The following is a 26,240-nucleotide window of genomic DNA, read 5'->3' on the forward strand; positions in this document are numbered from 1 at the left end:
AGATATACAGAGAGGAGGAGAGACAGAGAGGAAGATCTTCCATCCGATGTTTCACTCCCCAAGTGAGCTGCAACAGGCTGGTACGCGCCAATCTGATGCTGGAAACCCAGGAACCTCTTCCGGGTCTCCCACGCGGGTGCAGGGTCCCAAAGCTTTGGGCCGTCCTCGACTGCCTTCCCAGGCCACAAGCAGGGAGCTGGATGGGAAGTGGAACTGCCGGAATTAGAACTGGCGCCCACATGGGATCCCGGGGCGTTCAAGGCGAAGACTTCAGCTGCTAGGCCACGCCACCGGGCCCATACAGTCATTTTTTTGTAAGAAAAATAGTGCAGACAAATTTTAGCCATCAGTATTTGTCAGGTATGTATACAGACATTTACAGAATTTCGTCTCTTTCTTTCTATGAATATTACTATGAGTTGAACTGACTCCCCTCTGAAACTAATTTATGGGAATTATAGTGTCTCAGAATGCAACTAAGCTTTGAGAGTGTTAATGAGGTAGCTAAACTAAAATTAGGTTACTAAGGAGACCCCCATATGATTTCATTGGTATCCTTATAGGAAGAGGATATTTGGAAAGAGACATAGAGAAGAGACCCAGAGAGAAGACAGTCACTTTCACCAGCAACATATCCTGAATTCATGTTCCTCATAAGGAATCACATTTCTAATCCTTGATCTCAGACTTGTATCCTCCAATTATGAGAATATAAACTTCCTTTGAATATAAACTTTCCTTTCTCAGTTTTCAGAAAGCTATAATGGCAGTCCTAGAAAACTGGTAACAATTGTTGCCTCACTTGGTACACAGTCAATTCAGATGAGTTCACTAAATTTAAAATTAGATCTAGGGCGGAACAGGGGCTTTTAAACAAGACTCAAGTGCAGAAGTTCAGGTTAGAAAGTTGAATAAGATCTACAAAGAAGATGGTCACAGGCATTAAGCAGTAAATCCAGAAAAGCAGTAAGAATCCCATGTTCATATGTGTAAAGAAGAATGTAATGAAAAGCAGCATGTGGATATATCAGTATCCAGCATGGTAGCTGGAATCAGTGAAGCCAGTGTCCATGGATCCAGGCTGAAACTCTGTAGGCCCCTGTCTCCCAAGGGTTAACTTCACAGTTTAGCTTGTTTCTCAAAGGGTAACAGGATGGGCAATCTTGGCCTGATACATCTAGTCCCTGGCTTAACCGCAAGTTCCTGCTTCCTATTTGTCAAGTTATCTCCCGAGGAATTGGATAAACACTGGGAGGAACTCGAGGGATTTAGGGTGGCCACTTGAGGATTGGATAAACACTGGGAGGAACGCGAGGGATTTAGGGTGGCCACTTGAGGACTGGATAAACACTGGGAGGAGCTAGGCAGAGTATAAAAGGCAGCCTGGAGTTTCAATAAGGATCATTCGCATTCGGCATTCTCCTGACAAGAATGGTCCACTGCGTGTTGTCTTTTTTGTAACCCTAGTCCCTCTGCTCGGCTCGGGTACGCGGCGACGTGGGCGTTGCCAACAAAACTCCTAGACAGAGTAAGGACAAATACATAGTTGTAGAGAGCCCTGCACAACTGAGTCAAGCTATCACCAAGAGCCAGGAACCGACATATGAGCAGCAGAACCAGGTCCAGAGTCAACACCTAGTCTCAGAAGGATTTTGGAAGCCAGATTGCAAGAATGGGCCCAGACCGCAGAAGGATCAAGTAGAAGCACTGCCTAAAATATGAACCCTCACAGGATCTGGCTGCAGTTGGGGAGCAGATTAGTTCCCAGTTCTCCCAGAATGCAAGGAGAAAACAGCTTCCAGGGTAAGGGAGTCAGGTACATCTTCACAACCATAACCTTTCCATCTCTCTTCAATAGTGAAGAGAGATTGTGCTTGCTTCTAAAGTCTCCCCCAGGTCTGAGCTTTTGTCAGTCTGTTTAAATTGAAGCAAAAGTGAGGACAACCTTTTCATTCACTGGGTAAAACAGGTCAAAAACACTGCAGCATGAGTCTGCAGTTTAAAAGGATACTGAAGAAACAACTGACTGAGATAAAATAAGTGACATTGAGATCTTCAGTATCACATTTTTTTCTAAATAGCCTTCAACAGAAACATTTCCTCTTACAATGACGTTTAGTCACACAAATTTTAAAATATTCTATATTTAAAATTGTAAGCATGTAAAAGATTATTTTTGAAAATAACCCAGATTTTTATTTAGTTTCTCCTGACATCAGAATAGGAAATTTAGATGAAACTAAATGACTTAATATTTTCAGCTATTGACTAATCTGGATAAAATATAATTGGGTATAATCATGTTATATTTACAGATTTAATTGCATTCTTTTTATAAAGTTTCTTTTTAGTTGTAGATCCTATATTAGGATCAAGGAAAATTTTCAGTTATTTATACATCCCCATAATTTTAAACTGAAAGTCTAGACTATCACCAAAACAATTTCTACATTTTTCTTTCATGGGTGTTCTTGGAAATCAGAAATTAGCTAAGGGTACACACACACACACACACACACACACACAGAATGAATGTGTGAGACAATAATTATTTGTGTCCTCTTAATCTCTTGTCAAGGTTCAATTTGCACAAATGATTAAGGAAGCTAATGTCCAGTGGGAGAAGAAATTAGACTCTCTCCGGGGCACTTAAACTGAAGTATCTAATAACCAAATTCATGCATCTTCCTTTCAGAAGTTGTGAGAAAGAATTAAATTTATCTTTTCCTCAATTTCTCTTCCATTTATACCAGTTCTTACCCCAATGTCTTGTAACACCAGTGAAATTCTGGCCAGGTAGAAGTACTGGGCATCCGGGCTCAGCAGCGTGGCCTAGCTGCTAAAGTCCTCGCCTTGAAAGCCCCGGGATCCCATGTGGGCGCCAGTTCTAATCCCGGCAGCTCCACTTCCCATCCAGCTCCCTGCTTGTGGCCTGGGAAAGCAGTTGAGGACGGCCCAATGCATTGGAACACTGCACCTGCGTGGGAGGACCCAAAAGAGGTTCCAGGTTCCCGGCTTTGGATTGGCGCGTACTGGCCCGTTGCGGCTCACTTTGGGAGTGAATCATCGGACAGAAGATCTTCCTCTCTGTCTCTCCTCCTCTCTGTATATCTGGCTGTAATAAAAAATAAATAAATCTTTAAAAAAAAAAAAAGAAGTACTGGGCATCCTTATGAAATCCTTCTCAAGGATTATCAGATGTCAGACTGTGATCTTTCCCCTCTGGATTAACAGGACAAATTAAGAGAGCAGAAGAAGCATTTGGGTGGAGGTTAAGAGGTGTCGGTAGTTGTCTCAATAGCTGTGTTCTTTGTGTGGGACAGGGGTCAAAGGAGAAGCACATGGAAAATCAAGCAGTATCTTGAAAAAGCACAACCATGTTCAGACCAATATTTTCCCAAAGCCTGGAAATAATTTTCAATGAAAGATTAATGAATAATAAACAAATAAGAATGAATTAGTGTAAAACTTAAGTCAATGCTGGTACAATTTCATGTGAGCCCACTGCTGTCTTGAGCTTCTAACTGCTAACATAAACCCACTGCTTCCTTTAGTTTCTAACTGATAATGGGCAAATTATGGAATGACCCAGAAGACACTGAACTTGATAATTTACAACTTAACAAAATGGGCACCAAATAGTTTTTTTCTAATATTTTACTATGTCAATGAGTATAAACTAATACTAATAATACTAATACTAATAATAGTTACTGTAATTCTTTTCACCTCATGTCTCTTCAGTCCATTCTACCAATTCCATTATCCAACCTTCTTATAAAATATTTGCTTCCTTGGTTTCTCTAACGAAGCGAAAGCTCTCTTTGTTAAATAATTTTTCTCCATGTATTGAATTCATTATTTGGGACATTAATCAACTTTAATAAATTATCAGTAGTTACAACTGACTAAAGGCAATATTTTAACTCACTTCATTTACATCATTATTTTGCTTTCAAAAACAGTTTTATACAATTTTACATTAATTACATTTTGTTTTTCTCTCACAATTTTGCATTAAATATACCTAATTTCCTATTTCTTGTCCTAAAACCTGAACAGGATCTTTTAACTTCTGAACATTTTTTTAAGTTCTATTCATTTACTTCAAAGGCAGAGTTAGAGACAAAGAGAAAGACACAGATACTTTTTATCTGCTGGTTCACTCCCATAATGGCCCAAAGGCTAGAGATAAGCAGGTCTGAAGCCAGGATCCAGGAGCTTCTTCCTGGTCTCTTACACAGGTGCAAAGGCACAAGCATTTGGGCCAGCTCTGATGTTTTCACAGGTGCATTAGCAGGAAGATGGATCAAAAGTCGAACACTCAGAGTTTGAACTGGTGCCAGTATGGGATGCTTGCACACTAGCAAGATGCTTCATGTCAGCAATGCCATGATGCCAGTCCCTAACTCTGGAAAATAGTTCTTGAAGAGAGTTTTAGAGAAAAATATAACATAATTACATATTCCTTCATCTCTCCCCTAAAAACTCTGCTCTCAAAAGGTACCTTTAGTTGACATGGACACAGTATTTATATGTATCTATTAATATATTCCATGTAGGACAGGTAGATTCTAAATGTTGAAAACTGATAAGCAATATTATAACATTGTTTATAAATACCTCAGAACCAAGAAAATTCGGTGTACAAAGGTTACATTTCCTTTTCTGCAGACTGTTAGGGTTTGTTCCCCCACAGATAAACATACCTAGACACTTATGTTAACAGATCAATGGTTTGTACCCATGAACTTCCAATGGCTTTTGTTATTGAAAGAAGACAACAGCTTTCTTCACCAATCAATCATGGCAGGTAAGACATGGCTTATTACATATTTCTTGGAATTGAAGACATTGCTCTTAATAAGGATACTCTTTCTGGAATCTCCTGAAATAATCTCCAGTTTTAATATGGACAGATTGTTTGTTTCACACAGTGAAATTCTGGTATTTCTTCTCACTGGGTTCCAGGACTAGCTCAATTGTATCTTGTTTCTTATTTTCTCAATATTCTTCAGTGCATCTATCAATTAAACTTCTCAAAAGATTCAAAAGTAAGATTTCTGAGAAATGAATTTTGAGTGACAGTTTAAAAATGTGTAGCATAGATTTTCAAAATGATTTTTCCCAAAACTTCAAAAGTACTGATAAACTTTAGAATTTATCCCTGATGAGAGGTAAAAATAACTTAAATTTAGCTCTTACTTTTTGTTTCCTTTTAATGTCAAAGCTCATGGACATTTTACTCTTTCTACTTTGCATCTTTTCAGGTTCAGTATATCAGATGTCTCTGGGCCTATAGGTACACCTGTTGCTGTAGAGGCATACCCTTTAAGTTCCTTGCAAGTGTAAACAGCTCATTCCCTTGGGTCAGGCAGGAATGATTCTATGCTCTGTTTTTAATTAGTTCTGTCTTCTATACTGGCATTACTGTATCTTCCTTATTACTCTTAGCCCTTTCACTCAATTCCTTAAGACACAAATTTTCACAACAAATTTTCAAAGAATTAAACCTTTCATTTAAATCAAATTAGTATTTTAAAAGCAACAGTTAGTTCATTCTTTTTTTTTTTTTTTTTTTTTGGTTAGGTAGAGCTACTTATATTAAAAATTATAAGCCAAAGACAAAAGATGTTCATTTTCTCCCAATTTCTACAAATGGTTCATTCATTGAAGTGGAGTGGAGGAAAGCAGGGAAAGAGTGAAAGTGAAAGTGAGAGTGAGACAGAGTGATATTCCAGATGCTAGTTCACGTCTCCAATCCCTGTTGACAGCTAGAACAGGACCAGGAGGAAGCCAAGATTCAGGAATGCATCTTGGTCTCCTATATGGGTAGCAGATCCTCAAATCCCTGAGCTATTTCAGGAATGCATCTTGGTCTCCTATATGGGTAGTGGATCCTCAAATCCCTGAGCTATTTCTGCTACACTCCCAGGCATATTATCAGGGAGCAGGATTCAAAGCAGCATAGCCAGGGCTCAAATATTCAAAATGGGATGGTACCATCCATCATCACTGGTGGCTTAACTCACTGCACCACAACACTGACCCCAACTTTTCCCACCTTGCAGTAACAATATGGACAGTATCTACTTTTACTGTAGGTGGCAGTTAAGCTCAGGCTTTAAATAAAAGGACTTGGTTCTTCATCTTCATATATTTTGTCAAGTCATTTTTAATTGCTTATATACTTTATCTCTAGACAAAGCAAAATCTCTGCTAGTAAAAAGAGCCACAGCCGCGGTTTCCGATGGTAGCTGAAAATGGTTTGGGTGCTGAACTTGTCTCTGGATGTGGAGTTCTTAGTCTAAAAACACCATCGGTATAGCTTACTGTCAGTATTCGCGCGTGTGTGCATCTGAACAAAATTAAATTACATATAGAAGATTATTTTAAATCTAGACTTTTTAAAATATCACTCTGTAAGAATATCTTTTTGTTATTGAAGAACTGAACACACAGCAAAATTATATCAATATATGAGAAGTAAAGGTTTCTTTGTGGCATTCATTAAACTGTATTTATTGTATAATCAGTCAGTATCTCTTATTTCTACCAATAAAGTGCAAGTTGAATGTGGATGAAGAGTAAACTTATCTTTTTAATCCCAGTACAGCCACAGAAAATGCTAAACATCTATTTTCTAGTATTATAACCAATTTAATATAGTAATATGATAATAGTAATACCAATAAGAAAAGTATACACATATTAAGCAGGTAATAAATGATGTGTTAACTGTTTATTATGTGTAGCTCATAAACTGCATTAGCAAATCTATGAGATGTACTCAAAATGCGACCTTACCTTTTTTTCTTCTTTCTTTTTTCATGACTTTTTTTTTTTTTTACTTGAGAGTCAGAGTTACACAAAGAGAGAGAGGGAAACAGAGATCCTCCACCTGCTGGTTCACTCCCAAGTGGCCACATTGGTCAGAGGTAGACCAGTCAGAAGCTACAAGCCAGGAGCTTCTTTCTGGTCTCCCACATGGGTGCAGAGATCTAAGGCACCGGACCATTCTCTGCTGCTTTCCTTGCCCATTACCAGTAGAATGGATCGGAAACAGAGGAGCTGGGACATGAACTGGGACCCGTGTGGGATGCTGGTGTTACATGCAGAAGATCAGCCTGCTAAGATGCTTCACAGGTCCCAACTTCGTCTTCTTTCACTCCTTCTAAATTTTATTCCTTGGAGATAATACCCTAACCAGCAATCTCTTCCCAGATCATTCTTGCCCTTCTAATCCCTCTGGGTCTGTAAGACTTAAAACTCTCCTAAACATTTACTTTTTTTTTTTTTTAATATTTACTTTTAAAAAAAAAATTGGAAAGCTGGATATACAGAGAGGAGAGACAGAGAAGAAGATCTTCCATCTGTTGATTCACTCCTCAAGCAGCTGCAATGGCCAGAGCTGAACTGATCTGAAGACAGGATCCCAGAGCCTTTTCCGGGTCTCCCATGCTGGTGCAGGGCCCAAAGGCTTTGGACAGTCCTCCACTACATTCCCAGGCCATAAGCAGGGAGTTGGATGGGAAGCAGACCACTGGGGTTAAAACTGAAGCCCATATGGGATCCTGGCATGTGCAAGGTGAAGACTTTAGCTGCTAGGCTACTGCAGTGGGCCCTTAAACCATTTCTTTCCATATTACAGATGTCCAACAGATGTCATGGCTGTATTAGAAAACATACACACTTGGGCTTGGCGGCGTGGCCTGGTGGCTAAGGTCCTTGCCTTGATCTCATATGGCCGCTGGTTCTAGTCCTGGCAGCTCCACTTCCTCTCTGTCTCTCCTCCTTTCAGTATATCTGACTTTGTAATTAAAAAAATAAAATAAATCTTTAAAAAAAAAGAAAACATACACACTTTATGAAAGCTGAGACAGGAAGAATACTAATCTACAATCCTATTACACTTACATCATCTCATCTATATCAGTCAGCAACTTTAGATAGATTTATCCTCTCATGCAATAAGATAACAGAGACTTAAGCAGGTTAGGTAATTCCTGCAATGCTGCAGGGTGCTGAAGATGATGATGGGCTGGCCTCCAACATCATTGTGAATAGGCTATCGAAGCGTTTGTTAGTAAGAATATTAATGGTTATTAAAGATGGTGCTTTTTCTAATTAAGTATGAAATCATAAAATATCTGCATTACTTTAGTGGCATACTTTTATAGTTCATGTTCATTTTTTAAATACTGAGTTGTAATTGGCTATAATGATATGTAATATTATAATCTTATAATAACATAAAAGTGGCTATCACAGGACAACTAATTTGTTCTTTTATTAAAATATATTCAAGACATTTATTTTAAGATAAGTTTAACTGTAAGACAAAGCAAGGCTGTCTGGGTCAGATATGTGCATTTTTTTTTTAAGATTTACTTATTTTTATTGGAAAGGAAGGTGAGATTTATGGAGAAAAGGAGAAACAGAGGATTCTCTGTCCGCTGGCTCGTGCCCCAACTGGACACAACAGCTAGAGCCGAGCCCTTCTGAAGCCAGGAGCCAGAACCTTCTTCCGGGTCTCCCACACAGTTGCAGGGTTCCAAGGCTTTGGACCATTCTCCACTGCTTTCCCAGGCCACAAGCAGAGAGCTGAATGGGAAATGGAGTAGCCTGGACATGAATTGGTGCCCCTATGGGACTCCAACACTTGTAAGCTAAGGATCTAGCTATTGAGCCCTTGATGGGATCCCACAGAAGAAGTTTAAAAACTTCAGAATTGTATACATTTCAAGTTGCCAAACTGTCCAGCGTAAGTTCCCAATGAGAGGATGCTGCATGTAGAGGCAATAAATTCACCACACACCATCAGTTCCAGCTCTACAAATACTTTAGGTTTTTTTTTATCAGCTGTTGTTACTATTAATTTGGGGATTCCGTTGTGTTTGATTCCATACCTACTGTGATTTTTTTTAAAGATTTATTTATTTTATTGGAAAGGCAGATGTACAGAGAGGAGGAGAGACAGAGAGGAAGATCCTCCACCCGATGATTCACTCCCCAAGTGACTGCAACAGCCAGAGCTGTGCCAATCCGCAGCCAGGAGCCAGGAACTTATTTCTGGGTCTCCTACACGGGTGCAGGGTCCCAAGGCTTTGGACCATTCTCGACTGCTTTCCCAGGGCACAAGCAGGGAGCTGGATAGGAAGTGGAGCTGCCGGGATTAGAATCAGTGCCCATATGGGATCCTGGTGCGTTCAAGGCAAGAACCTTAACCATTATGCTATCGTGCCAGGCCCCCAACTGTGATTTATCACATATATTCAATAAAAGCTGCTGTAGAAACATCATATATGGACTGGGAAAAATATTTACATGTATTTTAGTTAGCAATATCTGCACACCAAATTAGTATTTCTATTTATATTTCAGGAATAAGACAGTCAAGGGGTTTTTTACTCATCATCTGAGCTATGAAAAGACAATACTCCTAGACAATGAAAGTGACCTGGCAAAGCCAAGCTGATTATGCCTGTGTGTTTCTGTCTACATGTATGCAGATTTCAAAGAAATCCATTACATGTTGGATGGTGATCACAGAGTAAGCTTTCCTAACTTTTCCTAGATAGAGTATGAGATGATACGGGGTGTGTGCATGCACACATTCTGTAGAGAAGAAATCAGAAAACAAATAAATTTTAGTAACATCTATAATATTTAGCATATGATCTGGCAACTTAAAGTCAAACCAAAAGCCTAAATATAGTCCCTCTAAAAATTGGTAATTCAGAAAGTACCTGGGAACTGGGAAGAAGAGAAAAGCTTATTTGGGTTCAAGAAATTCAGGAACCTGTGCATATTTTTTTTGAAACTAAGCAATTCCCTCCCATGCCCTTCTTGAAGACCCCTGGCACAGATTCATTAGCAAGCACCCAAAGGGGTGCTACCATGCCAACAGCAACCAGCACCATCAAATTTGAGACTGTAGCCAGTGTAAGCCCAGTGCACAGCCACACTCTGAGATTTCAGAGCAAGCCCATAATTTTTAATGTTAATTGAATTATTTCTTCAGAGCACTCTCTCTAAAGGAGCTTTGTGTAATTATCATACTGGAGCACTGGAGATGAGGTTCACACAATTGCTCAACTAATTTTTTAAGGTTAATTAGTCACCCATAGCTATAGTGTTGTAGAGTGCAGATTTACAGTGAAAGTACCAGTTCATCAAGCAGTGTTTTGAATGTCATAGCCCATTACTACCCAAACACAGCATATAACACCTCATATAATGCAATATTTGTGAAGTAAATTCCTCAAAAAGTATAAAGATTACTCTTAAATTTATAAAGATGCTACCTCAGTGATCAGAATAGCATACCATCAAAGTTGTGGGCAAAAATATATATTTCCTTTTGCAGGATACTGCTTTTCTTCTCCAGAAAAGAAGTTACTTTTTGCAAATAAGTGCATTCCAAAATGGTAACTTAGAAACCCCAGATTGTAATGCTTAATTTCTCAGAATGACAGCCACAAGAACCTATAAGAAGTCCTGTAACCCAATGATGGAGTTGGTAGTTAGGATTTAAACCGCCATACATAGGTGAATAAGCACATACTGCAACCTTCTTCCGGGTCCACCACCGCCTGACCGGTGCGGAAGCACCGCCAGCCGCCGCGCCATCTCTGCACACGTGCACCTGCGCGCCCCGCGCCCCTCGCGCCCCGGCGCACGCGGGCGCCGCCCCTCACCTTTCTCGCTGACGCTCTCGCTCTCGAGCTCCACATCCTCGCAGCTAGTGTACTCGGGCGTCGACACGCCCTCCTCTTCCGAGCTGCTCACCGACATCTGCCGCTTCTTGCCGCCCCGCTTGGCCCGGTGCGGCTTGGGCGGGGACGGCCGCACCGACTCCGACTGGTCGGAGCTCAGGGAGTCGTTCCGCAGCATGGTCTCCACCTTCTCGCGCTTGGCTTTCCGGATGAGGACGGCCGAGCCGGGGTCCAGGCGGCCCTGCTTCCTGAGGGGCTCCTGCGCTTTGAGCTCGGGGGCTTCTGTGGCGACCGGCCCATGCCTGGGCGCCGGCGGGCTGTGGTTCGTGAGCGGCTTTGCCCCCGGCGCCCTGGCCTCCACCGACCTCTCAGCCTGGTAGGCCCGCGGCGAGTCCGGCGGCGAGGCCCTGGCGGCCGCCGGCGCGCGCTTGCCGGCCTTGCTCTCGGGTGGCGCGGCGGTGGCCTCGGTGCGCGGGAGCGCCACGTCGCTGTGGCGCCGCTCGTGCCTAGCGCGGGACACCCGGGCGTGCATGCGCATCTGCTGCTCATCGGGCGGCGGTTTCACTGGGTACCGCGCCAGGTTCGGGTCGCTGCGGTACCTGGTCTGGTACTCCTCCTCCTTCCTCTGCTTCTCCTGGTCCGCCGGTTTGCCCTCCTCTCGCTTCTCCGGCACGTCGGGGTAGTCCTGCGATCTCCCTTTCTCCAGCCTTCGGCCTTCCCGCCTTTCTTTCCTCTCCCGCTCCTCCACTGCCCCGTCCCCGGGCTGCACAGGGGTCTTTGGCACCCGTTTGCGTTCGCTCTTCTGGGCCCCTTTGCCGTTTGGCTCTGACAGTCCTGGCGCCTTCTTCCTGTGATACACAGAGGAACGTCAAGCAGAGCAGCTTACAGACTTGAGAAATTCCTTTCTTTGCATTTCCAGTCTTATTTCAAATGATTAATTATAATTCGATTTAAAAACAGATGGTTAGGAACCACATTAAACCCGCATAGCTGATTAGCTTTTGAAAGAGCCTCTTTTGCATGACAGTGTATTCAAGGGCTTAAAACTTTCTTTTCACACTTGAAGTTACTGACCTTATCAATAAAAACTATCAAAAAACAATAAATGGACACGTTTTAGTCTAACCTTCGCTTATGACTTACAGCGTTGAGGATGAAAATATTGATAAAAAATATAGAAGCAAAAGGTATCAGAGAGGCAGCGACATGGCACTTGGGCCATGTACATCTCATTTAGCTCTGACCCTGATCCAGGTTCGGGTGACACTCCAGTACTTGGGTTCCTGCTCTCCACCCCTACCATGTGACACCTGAATTCAGCTCCCAGCCCCCAGCCTCAGCCTGACCCAGGCCTGGTATTTGGAAAGTGAGACAGGTAATCAGAGATAGCATTTGTCAAATAAGACGAATAAATGTGTATTATCACTGCGATATGTATTTTATATTTATATTTCATATAAATATACATAGTGACAATCTTTTTTAAGGATGTATTTATTTGAAAGGCAGATTTACACAGAGAGGGACAGAGATCTTCATCTGCTGGTTCACTCCTCAAATGGCTGCAATGGCCAGAACTGCCTGTACAAAGCCAAGAGCCGGGAGCTTCTTCCAGGTCTCCCACAGGGATTCAGGAGCGCAAGCCCCTGGACCTTCTTTGCTTTTGCAGGCATTTAGCAGGGGGCTGGAACAAAAGTAGAGCAGCAAGGACTTGAACTGGTACCCACATTGAATGCCAGTGCCCTAAGTGGCAACCTCACTTGCTGTGTCACCACGGCATCAGCTCAAATACTGACAATATTTTGTAATGAATTTTTAAAATGAGTGTTATACAAGTGTGTACATTTCAGAAATTAAATCTCATAACACTTCAACAGAATAAAAGTAATTTTAACTTCATTCTATGCCTCCAAACATTTCAACACAGTTACTATTTTTTTTTGAAAAAAAAAAAAAAAAAACTAAATGGCTAAACCACAGCTTTGGTTTTAACTTGCTCATGGAAATATGATAGAAATATTGAATTTGTTATTCATTCTTCCTCTGTATTCTTTCCTCTCCATGATTTTACAGTATGATCCAAATGAAGAAAAGTTCTAAGTTCAAGTTCTCCCTGCATGCTACTGAAAACAGTGGCAAAGAGGGAGATGTATTTGACAATACTTGAATTATACAGATGTTTCATTCACTTGTCCCTTCTTCATGCATGTAATTTGGAAAAGCTTCAGTAAGTATATTGCAAGTTATGCATAGGAGGTGTCTAGGCTAAGCATTCTGACTCTATACGTTGTAATGTACAATTAAAATAGAGACAACACAACATCACCCAGAAATTCTAAGGATCTCAGAAGGACACCAAGGTAAGATCATTTCATCCAAAAATGAACAATAAAAATTGTAAAACCATCACATGTTTAAAGGGTCAGTCTTTGCTAAGATATGTAATAGGGGTGAATCTGAAGAGAGCGATCATGTTAGAAAGGGTAACCATTTTCAAATGGCAGAGGAACCCAAAGTAAGGGGATTTCTGAGTCTGGGACAGGTACCTAACATCAGCCCATTAATATAAAAGTGAGTTGAATCTGAAGTCGGAACTGTAAGAATGGCTTTATAATTTTAGAATAAAAGGGTTCTAATATGAACACACAATTATGAAATATTTGCACTAGAATGCATTGACTGTAGTACATTCAGTATCAGATGTTTATTCTGAATCCATTTACTTTTCATAGTATGGTGATAAACACTTATCTTGCAGACTTTATAGGTAGGATTAAAAATGAGACACCATCTATGAAGACGTTTTATGAAAGTTTAGAGTACTTAGTGGATGGAAAGAGAATTCTCCCTGATTCTTACATTTTCTTAGTTTGCCCTTATGTGATCCATTTCCCCAGCTCCTAAGGAACCTGGGTCAAGCTTTACTCAACAGCTTAAAGCAGAATATCATTTTTGCCATGTTGTTTCTCTTGGAGGTTTCCTAATCCCATTTCTCCTTTCTACTGCTCCTACAACTGTTGCTTCCTCATCGTTTTATATATTTATATCAGCAGGAAAGGTATTTGTCCTCATCAATCTCCTTACTTTTTTTTCTATAAAAGTCAAAACAAAAGTCTGCATTCAAATCTCATCCTGATTTTTTGTAGTTTTTACTATATGGTAGAAAGAGACATATGTTTTCCCAGAAATGTCACATTTCTAAATTCTTTCTCTATTTTTAAAGATATCATCCTTTATCCGAACTCAAACTGCACTTTCAATATTTTTGTCTCTTGATAGTTTGTCATCAAATTCTATTAATTCTAGCTTTGCTGAGGTATCTCTGTTCTTCCAATTTTCTCTCAGAATATTTGAAGTATACTCATTCTCTTCTGCATTGTCCTGTAATCTTTCTGCTTCCCCTGTATAACAATTCACAGCTTAACTCAGAGGCTTTTTTTATGTGGCTCCCAGAGTATAATATGTAGACAAGTATTTTCTCATCTTATCCAGATTACTATCCTGGCTTTTTACCTAAGAATCCATCTTCCCCACGATATGACATGATCTCTTCCTATGGGCATGTCGGAGAAAAGGCCATGTCCTAAGAATCCTCATCCCTCCTGGTTCCTGGCGCAAGGTTTTCTGCAGTAAATGTATATATATGTTCCCCAACATGGGATGATTTGACATACTTTTTAAAAATTTTATGATGGCACAGAGAGGATATACATTCAGTGGATCTGTACTTCAAATCTTATGTTTTGATCTTTTCCAAGGCTGGTGATGTGTAATAGGAGATTCTCTTGCAATGATGAACAGGTCCAGCAAGCTTTGGCTACTGTTAAATTTCATAACCACAAGGATAAGTTACCACAACTTACAGCACATGGTTTTGCTAAGTTATTGTGCTCACTTGGTTAGGTGTATGGGTTTACTGAATCACAATATCATCTTTAAGTTGAGGAACATCTCTATATATTGCCAACTGGCTTGACTAACAGTTATATTCCTTGAATAATTGTAGTGTGCAGGTTGTAAACACATGTTCTGTTTAATAACCGGCAATGACTTGTTGCCAATTACTGTGGTAAAGCTAAGATTAGAATCACAATCTGCTTAATTAAAAGTCCTTAATCTATGGTATGGGTTTTATTTATAAGTGGAATGAAATCATTGCTTATTCCATTCACTGAGATAAATAAGATTTTCACAGACACAAGCAATCGGACCTTGCTGAGGTGTTAACAACAGCTACTTCTCCAAAATGAAGAAGAGTACTTAAAATGTTCAAGGAGAAATGGAATTATTTTGGTGCCAACATCTTTAAAATTCATGCATAGTTTTGTTTTCTTCATTATATGCATTCTCCATCAAAATTTTTAATATTCCCATATTTCTTAGTTCGTAGCATCATGTCTGGCCATAAATAAATTTTTGAATCAATCAGTTGAAGTAAAGTATCTGTCCAAATCTTGTTTATTGGATTTTCATCATGCTTAGGATAAAATCCAGGGTAGCCTGCCCCACTCAGTCCCTTGCCAGTCATCTCCTCCATCTCCCTCTTGCCCTGCAGCCAGTGGCTATTCTTGAGAAGATCATCCCATTGGAGTTGTTCCATCAGGTTACATGACTATGAAGATACCAGGAATACTATCCATTCATCCCTGTGGTTAATTTTTAGTCACTTTTTGGGACTCGACATAGAAGAAATATTCTTGAGGAAGACTTACCTGCGATAAATCAACATCCAAATCATATTTTCTCAGAGTACACTTTTAATAAAGGACTACTTCTATAGTTGAAAGTGATCTGACACCCGTGACTCCAAGATGGGAAGTTAACAGCTGTCAGATGGCTAAGCTTATGTAAGCAGCTGTTCATCCCATGAAGGGAAAGCTTGTCAACCAAGCTCTTCTAAGGAATAATGTATCCCAGAGAGATAGAAAAAGCACATCAGGCTCTGTATGGCCTTTCATGTGCAGTCTGAGAAGTAAAAATTCCAAAGTATTGAAAATGTGTTTTCATTAAAAACAAGATCTTTTGCTTACAGGGTGAGTAAACTTTACCTCTCTCTGGGAGGTTCACTTTTAGACCTGGATGAAGTCTGCTTCTGTTCGGGCCCAATGGCTTGCTGCACAGGCTCAGCCCCTTTTCTCCTGTCTGGTGGTCCACTTGGAGGAGTGGCATCCTGCGAGGAGACAGCTGCTGTGCTCAGGGGTGTCTGCGATCGTGACCGCTCTTGGAGTCGTGCTTTCTTTTCTCTTGGGACCTCAGAACCGGCACCTGTAGCAGTATCACTCAGGGTTCCATCCTGACTCGCTTGCTGAGGGCCACTTCCAAAGAACCATGCCCCAGATTTGGTTAAAATTTCTTGCTGCTTTCGACATAAATTGCATACCCACATAACCTATTTGAAGAAAAAGAGAAAATATAAAATTTTTATGCTAGTTTTAAATGATTTATTGTCAATGCATTAAAATATATTGTGTGGAAGAAAACAGTTCCATATTATATTTATTCTTGCAAAATGATTTTGTACAAGTCACAGCACAATATATGACTGCTTGGAATGGGAACTATCTTGTTTTTACATCAACATTTCTAGTTTGATGATTCTGAGTTTCTTTTTACCATGTATCTGTCACCTGTCATATTTTCTGTGATTGACTCTGAAGCTTCATTTAAAATACCTGCCAGTAAATGTGTCCTAAGGGAGGTATTTAATTGCTTAGAAAAATGTCATAAGGAGCTATAAAACCAGCATTTACATAAACTTTGTTAAAAAACTTTGACAATATCTTCTCAAAAATCATTTAATATTGTTATTCATATGAAACAAAGAAAATATTAGCTCCCCCAAAAAGTCACACAGTATTTTTTCCATAGTTTATTCAGTATAAACTAAATCAAGCTTATTTTTACACCATAAGATGTCATTTTCCCTTTCACTGTAGCTAAAGCCGAAAATCTGAGGATAAGTTTATTGCATGTGACTATGTAAATGTAACATTTCCTTGGGGAAGCTATTTACAACAATCATTTAGAGACATGTCCACTGACAAATTATAAGTATTAAAATAATCCAGGCTCCTAAAGAAAAATGTCAAGTTTTCTGTGATATGTATGGAACATTAAAAAAAAATAGGAATGAAATGGTCACTTTGGGATGTTTGCTCTTTTTGGATCATGTTTCTGCTTCAGTGGAACTGTGGTCTTGTGGTCTTTTTTACTTTCATTTATTAAATATTATGATTGTGGAAAATTAAGCCTGTGAATATAGCATGGATCAAAATTATACCTCTGCAAATATTTTTAAAAAGGGAAGAGAGAACAGGTGTGGGGAAGTAAAGGAACTAGGGATGTAGGGCTGTCTTCTTGGAACAGCACCTATGATATGCAAAATCTGTTCTCTGTATTAAAAAAATGAAATTAAAAAAAACAAAAAATGTTAAAACATGCATAATCACTTGAAATAAACGTATGTAACTACTCTCATCTTGATGTCATACAAGATGAATTCAACAATGAGGATGGTGGCCATAAAGATAATGAATCATAATAACAACATACTAACAACCAGTAAACCAATAGACACAACAATACAAGGTGCCAGCAGCCCCATAAACTCTCTTTACAAATAACCTGAGTGCCTCTGCTTTTATTTCACTACGATTTCACCTTGTCCTTGCTGCCTCAGTTACTTTCCTTTGATTTTTTTAAATTTATTTCTGATATTTAGATTCTATGGATAATACCCTAAGGAAAAACTGATTAACAAACTCCAGGTCCTTGCTTTTACAAATCCTGACTCAGTCAATCATTATTATTCAAAATTATTGCCGAAAGATGAAGAAATCCTATACATAGTGAGAAAAAAAATGAGATAGCAACAGTGTTGTTTAGTTGACACAAAAACACAAAAACATGAAAGTACTAAAATACACAGGGAGAAAATAACTATAGCGATAGAATAAAACAAACCCAGAATGAGAATAACAAAGAAAAGTCATATGCATATGCATGCATTCACACACACGCACACACACACACACACTACGCACACATGAGATGAACTGGTAAAAACAGCTTCCATGCAAGAAAAATCAGACAAGTTAATAAAATGGGAAAGGCCAAGACTTCAAAAGAAATGCTTGCTGTAAATGTTTGACACTGATGAAGCTTAGTCATTCCTCTGGACTTTTCCAAGTCATAAATGGAAATAGGCCAGGTTGACAAAAGCTGTTAGTTATTAAATCTACGTAAAGTTTTATAATTGATATCACCTAAGTCCCAATAACTAAGATGTTAAACTAGATAATTCATTACATAAGCACATACTAAAATGCAAAAATTTTGGAATGCAGCTTCTGTTTAAAATGCTTGCAAAATAGGGATATACTTTCCATATTGCATTACCACTTCTTCGATTTTATGTAGTCCCTTTAAAGTCCTGATTGCCTGATGATGGACTAGTGATAACAATACAGAGAGCAAGTTCCAAATATGTGCAGTTCCAAGTACATTTTGAATATGTACAGAATTGCGAATGGGTCAATAAAATCAACAAAATCTATAATTATTAACTAACAGTAACCTTACAATTTATTTTATCTCATTTGAAATTTAAAAGTTAATAATTAGTGAATGAGTAAAAGTAGAACAAATGCTTTAACATACCATTTATTCACTTTTGTCTGTGATACTTCATTTATTTTTCCTAATATTTAGGAAAGTATTGCCTAAAACTAAATGTTAATATCTATTTGTCATGTAAAACATTTTAGAAGTTATATTTTAAAATTAGCTGTACACATGTTAACTTTTCCTCCTACTTAAAATCAGAATTAGAAAAACATTAAGATATTTGCTTATTAAAATACTACCTCCAGATTTTAATTGTTTATTTATACCACGTAATTTGACAATTAAAAAGAAAAATGCTCACATATATGTTAAACAAGCATATGACAGATTATAATAGGACATTTACATAGTTTTCGATATAACTCCCATTACATAGTTCATATGGCAGGAATAAACAAAAGTGAGTCTCCCAAGTATTAGGAAGCATTGTCACATGTATTTTTAGGTTCTCTTTTAAATTGGTTTTATTATATTTACTTGAAGCTACACATAATCCAAAAGCGAAAAAGGGAGACTTTCAACAAAAGAACAGGATAAAATACAACTCTATCTGTAAAAATAATGCTTTTCTCACACACACACTTTACCAGACTGAGTTATAGCCTGATTAAATACTCTAGGATATATTCCAGATACATCTAAACTATAGCAGGTTTGTGCAATAACTAGGTAACAATTCAGTTGTTAAATAATCAAATGCAACTCGATGGACTGTTCTGATGCCAATTGGCTTCTGAAACCACACACCATACTCCAGGAAAATGACAAATAAGTAAAATTTTATTTTAACCATTAGCATTTTACATTTATTTTTTTCCACTTAATGAATGATTCTGAAGTATAGTAGACAATTATGGAATCCACAGGAATTTTTTATACAGAGAAATAAAAATTATATGCCTCCCACTATATATAGAGCGAAAATAATATGAATAAAGCTATGGGTTTAGCAAGAAAAAAAATTGCTTTTCATTTGCCTTCACATGAAGTGTTTAGAGACTCAGCTACAGTGAATAAGAAATGTGCCATAGATTTACCCTTGGTTATATTACGAAGGTCATTCTTTATGGTGAGATCCAGAATCCTTATATTGACACAGATGTCTTGCTTATAACTATTCGTCTGAGATCAAGCATGAGAGCATTGAGAACACCTATTCACTGTTTTCATTTCAAAAAAATAAAGTGACATTATACTAAAGTTTCTTTTTTATGAATATATTTTAAGATTGATTTTAATTTCATTAGTATTTTGTAATTAATAAGCACACTACCATTTAAAAAAACATATGCAGGGCAGAAGACTGGAGATAATTAACCTTACAGGTGTTGTATTTTCTGAAACTTTTACTCATTTTTCATACTTCTGTCTTCAGCTAAAATAGTTATTACGGTGTAAGATGGGAAGAAGTTACGCAGTCATGCCTTAATGCTGAATAACTGAAACAAGAGAGTAGAGGATAGTAGATGACTGAGAGGAACAGAAAAAGCACATTAAGTTTTTGTTATATTGTATTTCCCTGATATTTTTCTTTTTTGTTCCTATAAGTTTATTGTTACTCTTTGGAAGTTTATAAAATATATTATGTTGATTTCTGAAAAATAAAACAGAAATACGTGTCTTCTGGCACTGTATTTAAGGCGATGTGTAGTACAAGTGTTGTGGAGACATAGTGCAGTCTGCATCTCCACATCCAGTCAAGGATGGACTCCCGGTGAAACTGTTAAATACATCCTGGCAGCAGGATGCTGGACTCTCTGTCATTGTCCATGCCTACAATGTTGGGAAACATTTCAATAGTGGACTTATGACTGTTCATGAAGGGCTGCCCATCATTATACCAGAGGAAAAATCAGTGTGTGTGTGTTTAGGGGCGACACTTGGAAGGCAGAAGGGCAATCCCAGAGCCAATGGATCTATATCATAAAATAATAATAATAAATATAAAATATGTCATGTACTTCTTTTTTCCTTTTTAATGAGTTGTGCACTGACATCCTCACTATTTCATGAATAACATTTTGGTTTCACTGTCCATGCCAAAAAAGAAAAAAGACAACTTAGAGTCCACAGGAAATCTGTGGTCAACTTATCATTTTAATATTATAGTATGAGTATTTCCTTGCTATTCTAAAGGATTACGCAACCTTTCAATCTTTCAATAAGTATAAATATCCTACAGACATATTTCACTTACCTAACCATTAAACCTCCTACATTTCTTCACATTAACAGAATTCTACAGTAAACAAATGTGTTTTTTTTTTTTTTTGCCAGTACATGTTCATATTTACAGCCATTCCTAAACAGGACATTGCAGAAAAGATTGCATTATTGGATAAAATCTTAGAATACCTTTACGCATTTGCTCCTGTCATCACTGTGATTATAGTTAGGGTTTTAGTATATTTTGTAAAGTTGTTTGCTAAAAAAGGTTTTACTATTGTAATCAAAGAATTAACAACTGCATTTTATAATCTTATAAGTTGATGATGTTCCCAAACTCTTGATGTGTCATGTTTCTTTTTTACAAAAATGTTTTTATTTAATTTATTTGAAAGAGATAGGGAAGGACAAAGAAAAAGAAGCATTTTTCATCCATTGATTGACCCCTTTTCAAATGCCTGCAACAGTCAAAGGTAGACCAGATCTAGCTAATGCTGAGTACTGGGAAATCAAGCCAGTCCTCCACTATCGATGTCAGAACCTACCCACTGAACTGTCACCTGCTTCCTACCAGGGTGCACATTAGCAGGAGGCTGGTATGGACAATGGAGCCTGGACTCAGGCAAGCCAGGGCAGGATTCACGTGCCCCAAATAAGGGCTTAAGTACTGCACCAATGCCGGCTCCTTGTACAGGTTTCAAATTTAACACAGCATAGTGTAAGGGATAGTGTTACGACTCTGTGAGGAAAGCCACTGTCTATGGGACTGCAATCCCAAATGGGCAAAGGTTAAACACCCAACAGCCCTACATCTGACTCAGCTCCTTTCTAATGTCCCTGGGAAAAGCTGTGTAAGATGGTCCAGGTCCTTGGGCCTGTGCACCCAGGTGGGACTCCCAGATAAAGCTTCTGGTTCCTTGCTTTGACCTGGTGCAGCCCTAGTCATGGCAGCCATTTTGGGAGTAAACCAGTGAATGGAAGATCAATTCATCTCACACTCTCCTTTTCTCTCCCTCTTTCTCTCTGCCTTCCCCTCTTCCTCTCCCTCTCCTTTTACTTCTCCCTCTCTGTAGTTATGCTTTCCAAACAATAAATAAATCTAAAAGAAAAAAAAGCATGGTGTGATTCCATTTAAATAGTAGCAAATAAAGTTGCAGAGCAAAAAGCCACATAAAAGAGGGAGATGCCAACACATTTCTAAAAGCTGCTAAGTGTGTAAGCAAAGGTGGTAATCAAAATTTAATGTTTTGCAAATCTGTCTTTTAAACCACAGGTTGAATGACGGTTAATCTTCCCAGAACTCAAAGAAGTTCTGTTTGAAAATGACAGATACCCCAGCTGGACACAAGTGAGAAGTTAAAATCAAGAAACTAAAGTCTTCATTCAAAACATTTAGTTTTCACATGCAATGAGTGATCACTCTCGGAAAAAAAATCTTTAATAGAGAGCTATTGTTAACCCACAAAGAGCACTCCTTGCTCTGTCAGGCAGAATGTCTTTATCCTTACGGCTTGCACCTCAGCTGCTCATTCAAAACACCTCCTGCATGTGCACAAAACACTGAGAAACAGCAAGCACAACTTACAGCACAGTCGTTTGCCTGATCTTTCCCAACTTTGTCTATTCGTGAAAGGTAAAGCACTACTAAGTATTTTGGTTTGAGGTAAATAAACTTGAAACATCTTCTAAGGCACTTCAAATAGCTCATGAAAAAAATGAATGACAAGCTAATTTGTTTTCATGCAAAAATCTTTTGTGTTCCATATATTGTCTCTTCATAATGCACACTTTTCATAAGCTTTCTTAAGCCTGTTAAATACCTACTGCACTTACAGCTAAGGATAAGTTTCATTTAGGTATCCCTCTTTACTTAAACCCCCAATGTCTTTTCAACCTTCTGGATTATTATTTACCAGAGAGTCAACTAGCGTGTTTAGATTACGCCTAAACTGCTATAGGTCAACTATGTTTCAAATGCTATGCATGCACCATGAAGACCACTGTTTCAATAAGGAGAAATGTTCCCAGTTTCAAATTCAAATGGGTCCCCTTTAGTCAAATTCCTTTATGTGATTAAGATTTTGTCATTTTCTTCTTGTACATACAATTATTTCTCCCAAACCCTTCTTCCTAGAGCCTCCATTCATCTGCTCCAAATTACTCTGCAGGCTTTTGTGAAGTTTGTTCATTGCGCGGCTTTCCTTGACTTCTTACTCTTTAGCAAAAGATCATCTGTTCTGGGCCTGGTGCAGTGGTTCAATCAGCTAACCCTGTCAAGCGCTGGGCACCATTTGTGTCGTGGTCTAGCTGCTCCATTTTCCATCCAGCTCTCCTTGCCTAGGAAAGCAGTAGAGGATTCCTAATGTAGGAGACCCAGAAAAAGTTCCTGGCTCCCGGCTTCGGATTGGCTCAGCTCTGGAACAGCCATTTGGGTAGTGAACCAGTGATGAAAGATTTTTCTCACTGTTTCTTCTCTGCATAAATTTGTGTTTCCAATAAAAATGCATCAATCTTAAAAAAATCAATTGTTTTAACCATCTTTCCCTCTTAGTATATATTTGTGTGTGTGTTAAAGAGACTATATAAGTGAAAAGCTTCCTAAGTTCTTCCAATTCTCAAAATATCTTATATATATGATGGGATGGCTATATGGATAAAGAATTACAGGGTCCACACAATTCTATGCATAGGCAACTCATCAACATACAATAAATCTTGTTTTAAAAAGTAATATACAAGTATAATATAGGAAAGAAACCATAAAATAACTTCTTAGCATAGAGGAGAATAAATATTTCAAAAGTAGAAGACAATTCCAAGAATAGAGATGTTATTGAACTTTATTACAAGGAATTGAAACAGAAAACTTCATGATACAAAATTGGTATATAATTTCAGTAACTCAAAGATATATTTCAGAGGAAGCAAAATCATGTTTTTGTGATGACTAAAATTTCTATTGTCTTGACTCTGTCGGGATCAAGGCATGTAGCAATAACAATGCATACTGAAGGAGGTGACTTACTTGGGACTGAATTCCAGTTCTCCTAACTTCTTACTATGCTAGCTGGGATAGGTAATATCATTTATATGTGCCATAGTCTCCTTGTTTATAAATAAGGAAGATAATGACTTCAGAGACCATATATGAAGATTAAGTGAGATATTGTACGTAACTGGGCTTAATATGTAGTAATGACTAAAATGCTATTGCTCTGATTTGATAATGACACACTGACATTTATCAAATATTGACAGTTTTATAATGTATATAATGGCTAAAGTCTTCACCTTGCATGTGCTGGAATCCTATATAGGTACCGGTTTATATTCCAGCTGCTCCATTCCCTTTCTGCTCCCTGCTTGTGGCCTGGGAAAGCGATATAGGATGGCCTGAAGTGTTGGAACCCTATACCTGCATGGGAGGCCCAGAAGTTTCAGGTTCCCAGCTTTGGATTGGTTTAGTTCCATCTGTTGCGGCAGCTTGGGGATTAAACCAGCAGATGAAAGATCTTTCTCTCTGTCTCTCCTTCTCTCTGTAGATCTGAATTTCCAATCAAATCAATAAATATTTTCAATAATAACAATAATTCATGACAGGATATTATTTATCTTATTAGAAATAAACAAAAATCACTAATTATATGTTTTCAAATTAAAGGCAACTATTCTTTTACAACATAAAGTGCTGTGCTATATATATATTTCTGATCTCAATAAATATTTTTGGAAGCATGTTTCAAGAGCTAAGCATGGCTCTAGGCATTGGGGACATGGCAGAAAACAAAACAGACAAAAATCTTATTCTGGAGTGCACGTTCCAATCAAGAAGACAAACAAAAGTAAAACACAATAGCAAACACAGACAGCATGCTCCATGTTGGCATGTACCAGAAACAGTCATAAAAGGAGAAAAAGTAGAGAGTTCCCCATGTGCTAATATGGCTTGATTTAAAACTGGGTAGTCAAGGAAACTTCACCAAAAAAGTGCTATGTGAGAAAACTGTGTTAGGCAGATATTTGAGGGAAAACATTTTGGGCAATAGCAACAACAAACCAAAGGAACAGGACCTGATGGAACTTATTCCTGATATTTTTAAGGATAAGCTGGAACTAAATACGGGTTGCTACATCAGATGCTACACTTGATCTTGGCCAAAAGGCCAAGAAGCAATGGGTTGCTACATCAGAAGATACGTTCAGAAAGAAAATAAACTGAGTAGATTTATGTAAGTCAAAGTAAAGACTTTTCCTTATATGATGAGAATAATGGGACTCACTGGAAGTTTAAGGACTGACATAAGTCTTAGGTTCTAACAGAGTCCCACCACTGGTTGTGGTGCAGACAAAATATACAGAATCAATGTAAAAGCATTGTGAGTCACATTCAAATATTGTTCATCTTACTCCCTTTTAGCCACTCTTGGTCAGCTATGTTCTGCAATTTTTTGTGTGTGTTAGCTTTTATTTTTCATCATTTTGGTGGTGCTTTATTTTTTGTTATGTCTGTCTTTGGCCAAATATCCTTAGGCAACTATAACTGTAAAAGAAAATAGAATGATCAAAACTTTCTTTTTTTCAGGAAATACAATTCTCCTTTCAACCTACCTCTCTTCTATTCACTTTCTTTTCCATTTTCTTTAAGTTAGTTGCTTAAGTAACAGAAGCTTATATATCCCTATATTGTTATATTATTAAAAGATTTATTTTGTATTTGTTTGAAAGGTAGAGCTACAGAGAAAGAGAGAGAGAGAGAGAGTTCTTCCATACATCTATTGGTTCACTCCCCAAATATCTCAACAGTAGGGTTGAGCCAGGCAGAAGCTAGGAGCCAGCAGCTTATTCCAAGTCTCTTACAGGGTGCAGGGACCCCAGTTCCTGGGCCTATCCTCTGCTGCTTTCCCAAGTACATTACCAAGAAGGTGGATCAGAAGTGAAGCAAAGAGGACTTTAATGGTTATACATATGGGATGCTACTGCTGATGATATTGGTTTAACCCATTATATCACAGTTCCCCATCGCCACATTTTTATACCTAAGTTATTTCTCACAATTATATTTTTTATGCACAAGATTGATTTTTTTAGTCCCAATAAGAGTTAAAATTAAAAAGTAAATATACTCTAGAATGAATTAATTAGATGAAGGACTAGTTCTTTGAGAAGATTAAAAAAATTAATGGGCATTTCACTAAACAAAAAATATATATTTACCAAGGGATAATATGATCATAGATTCTAGACTTATTGAAAGGAAAAATGAGACAATGTGATTAAACAAACAAAAATGTGGCTTTATGGGGAGACAAAGACTAAGCAGGTAATTAAAGTAAAACGAAGTCTTAAGGCTGGATTTTTAATTGGTAGTTTTGGAGAGCATTAGCATTGATATTAAAGCAAACTTTAGGAACCTTTTCATCTTTTATTTTTTTTTCTGATAAATTCAGTAATATAGTTAAATCAGAGACATTTCTCAGAAGTTAAAATGACCAAAACTGACAGAGGAGAAACGCAATGCTTAAACATGCATAACCAATAAAGAAATTGAATTCATAATGAAAATCTAATTTACAATGAAAATGCCAGAATCAAAAATGTTCACTGTAAACTTCCCAGAAATATATTTAAAGCATAGATGATAGAAGCTAGCATGGTAGAATGGGTTAAATCATCACTTGAACCATTTGCATCCTATATTAAAGATTAAGTCTGAGCTACTCCACTTTTGAT

General features: G+C 38.2%; 1 protein-coding gene and 1 pseudogene across 1 annotated transcript in view; both read right to left on the minus strand.

Moving 5' to 3' along the window:
• Nucleotides 1–26,240, minus strand: part of RIMS1 (regulating synaptic membrane exocytosis 1) — a 452,176-nt gene that overhangs the window by 189,639 nt on the left and 236,297 nt on the right. Inside the window, 2 exon segments of the mRNA XM_058661479.1 lie at nucleotides 10,701–11,566; nucleotides 15,767–16,107. Of these exon segments, the coding sequence (XP_058517462.1) occupies nucleotides 10,701–11,566; nucleotides 15,767–16,107 (1,207 nt within the window).
• LOC118758320 (U2 spliceosomal RNA) lies at nucleotides 24,522–24,685 on the minus strand (annotated as a pseudogene).

The sequence above is a fragment of the Ochotona princeps genome, chromosome 1, assembly GCF_030435755.1.
Source record: "Ochotona princeps isolate mOchPri1 chromosome 1, mOchPri1.hap1, whole genome shotgun sequence".
Taxonomy (NCBI): Eukaryota; Metazoa; Chordata; class Mammalia; order Lagomorpha; family Ochotonidae; genus Ochotona; species Ochotona princeps.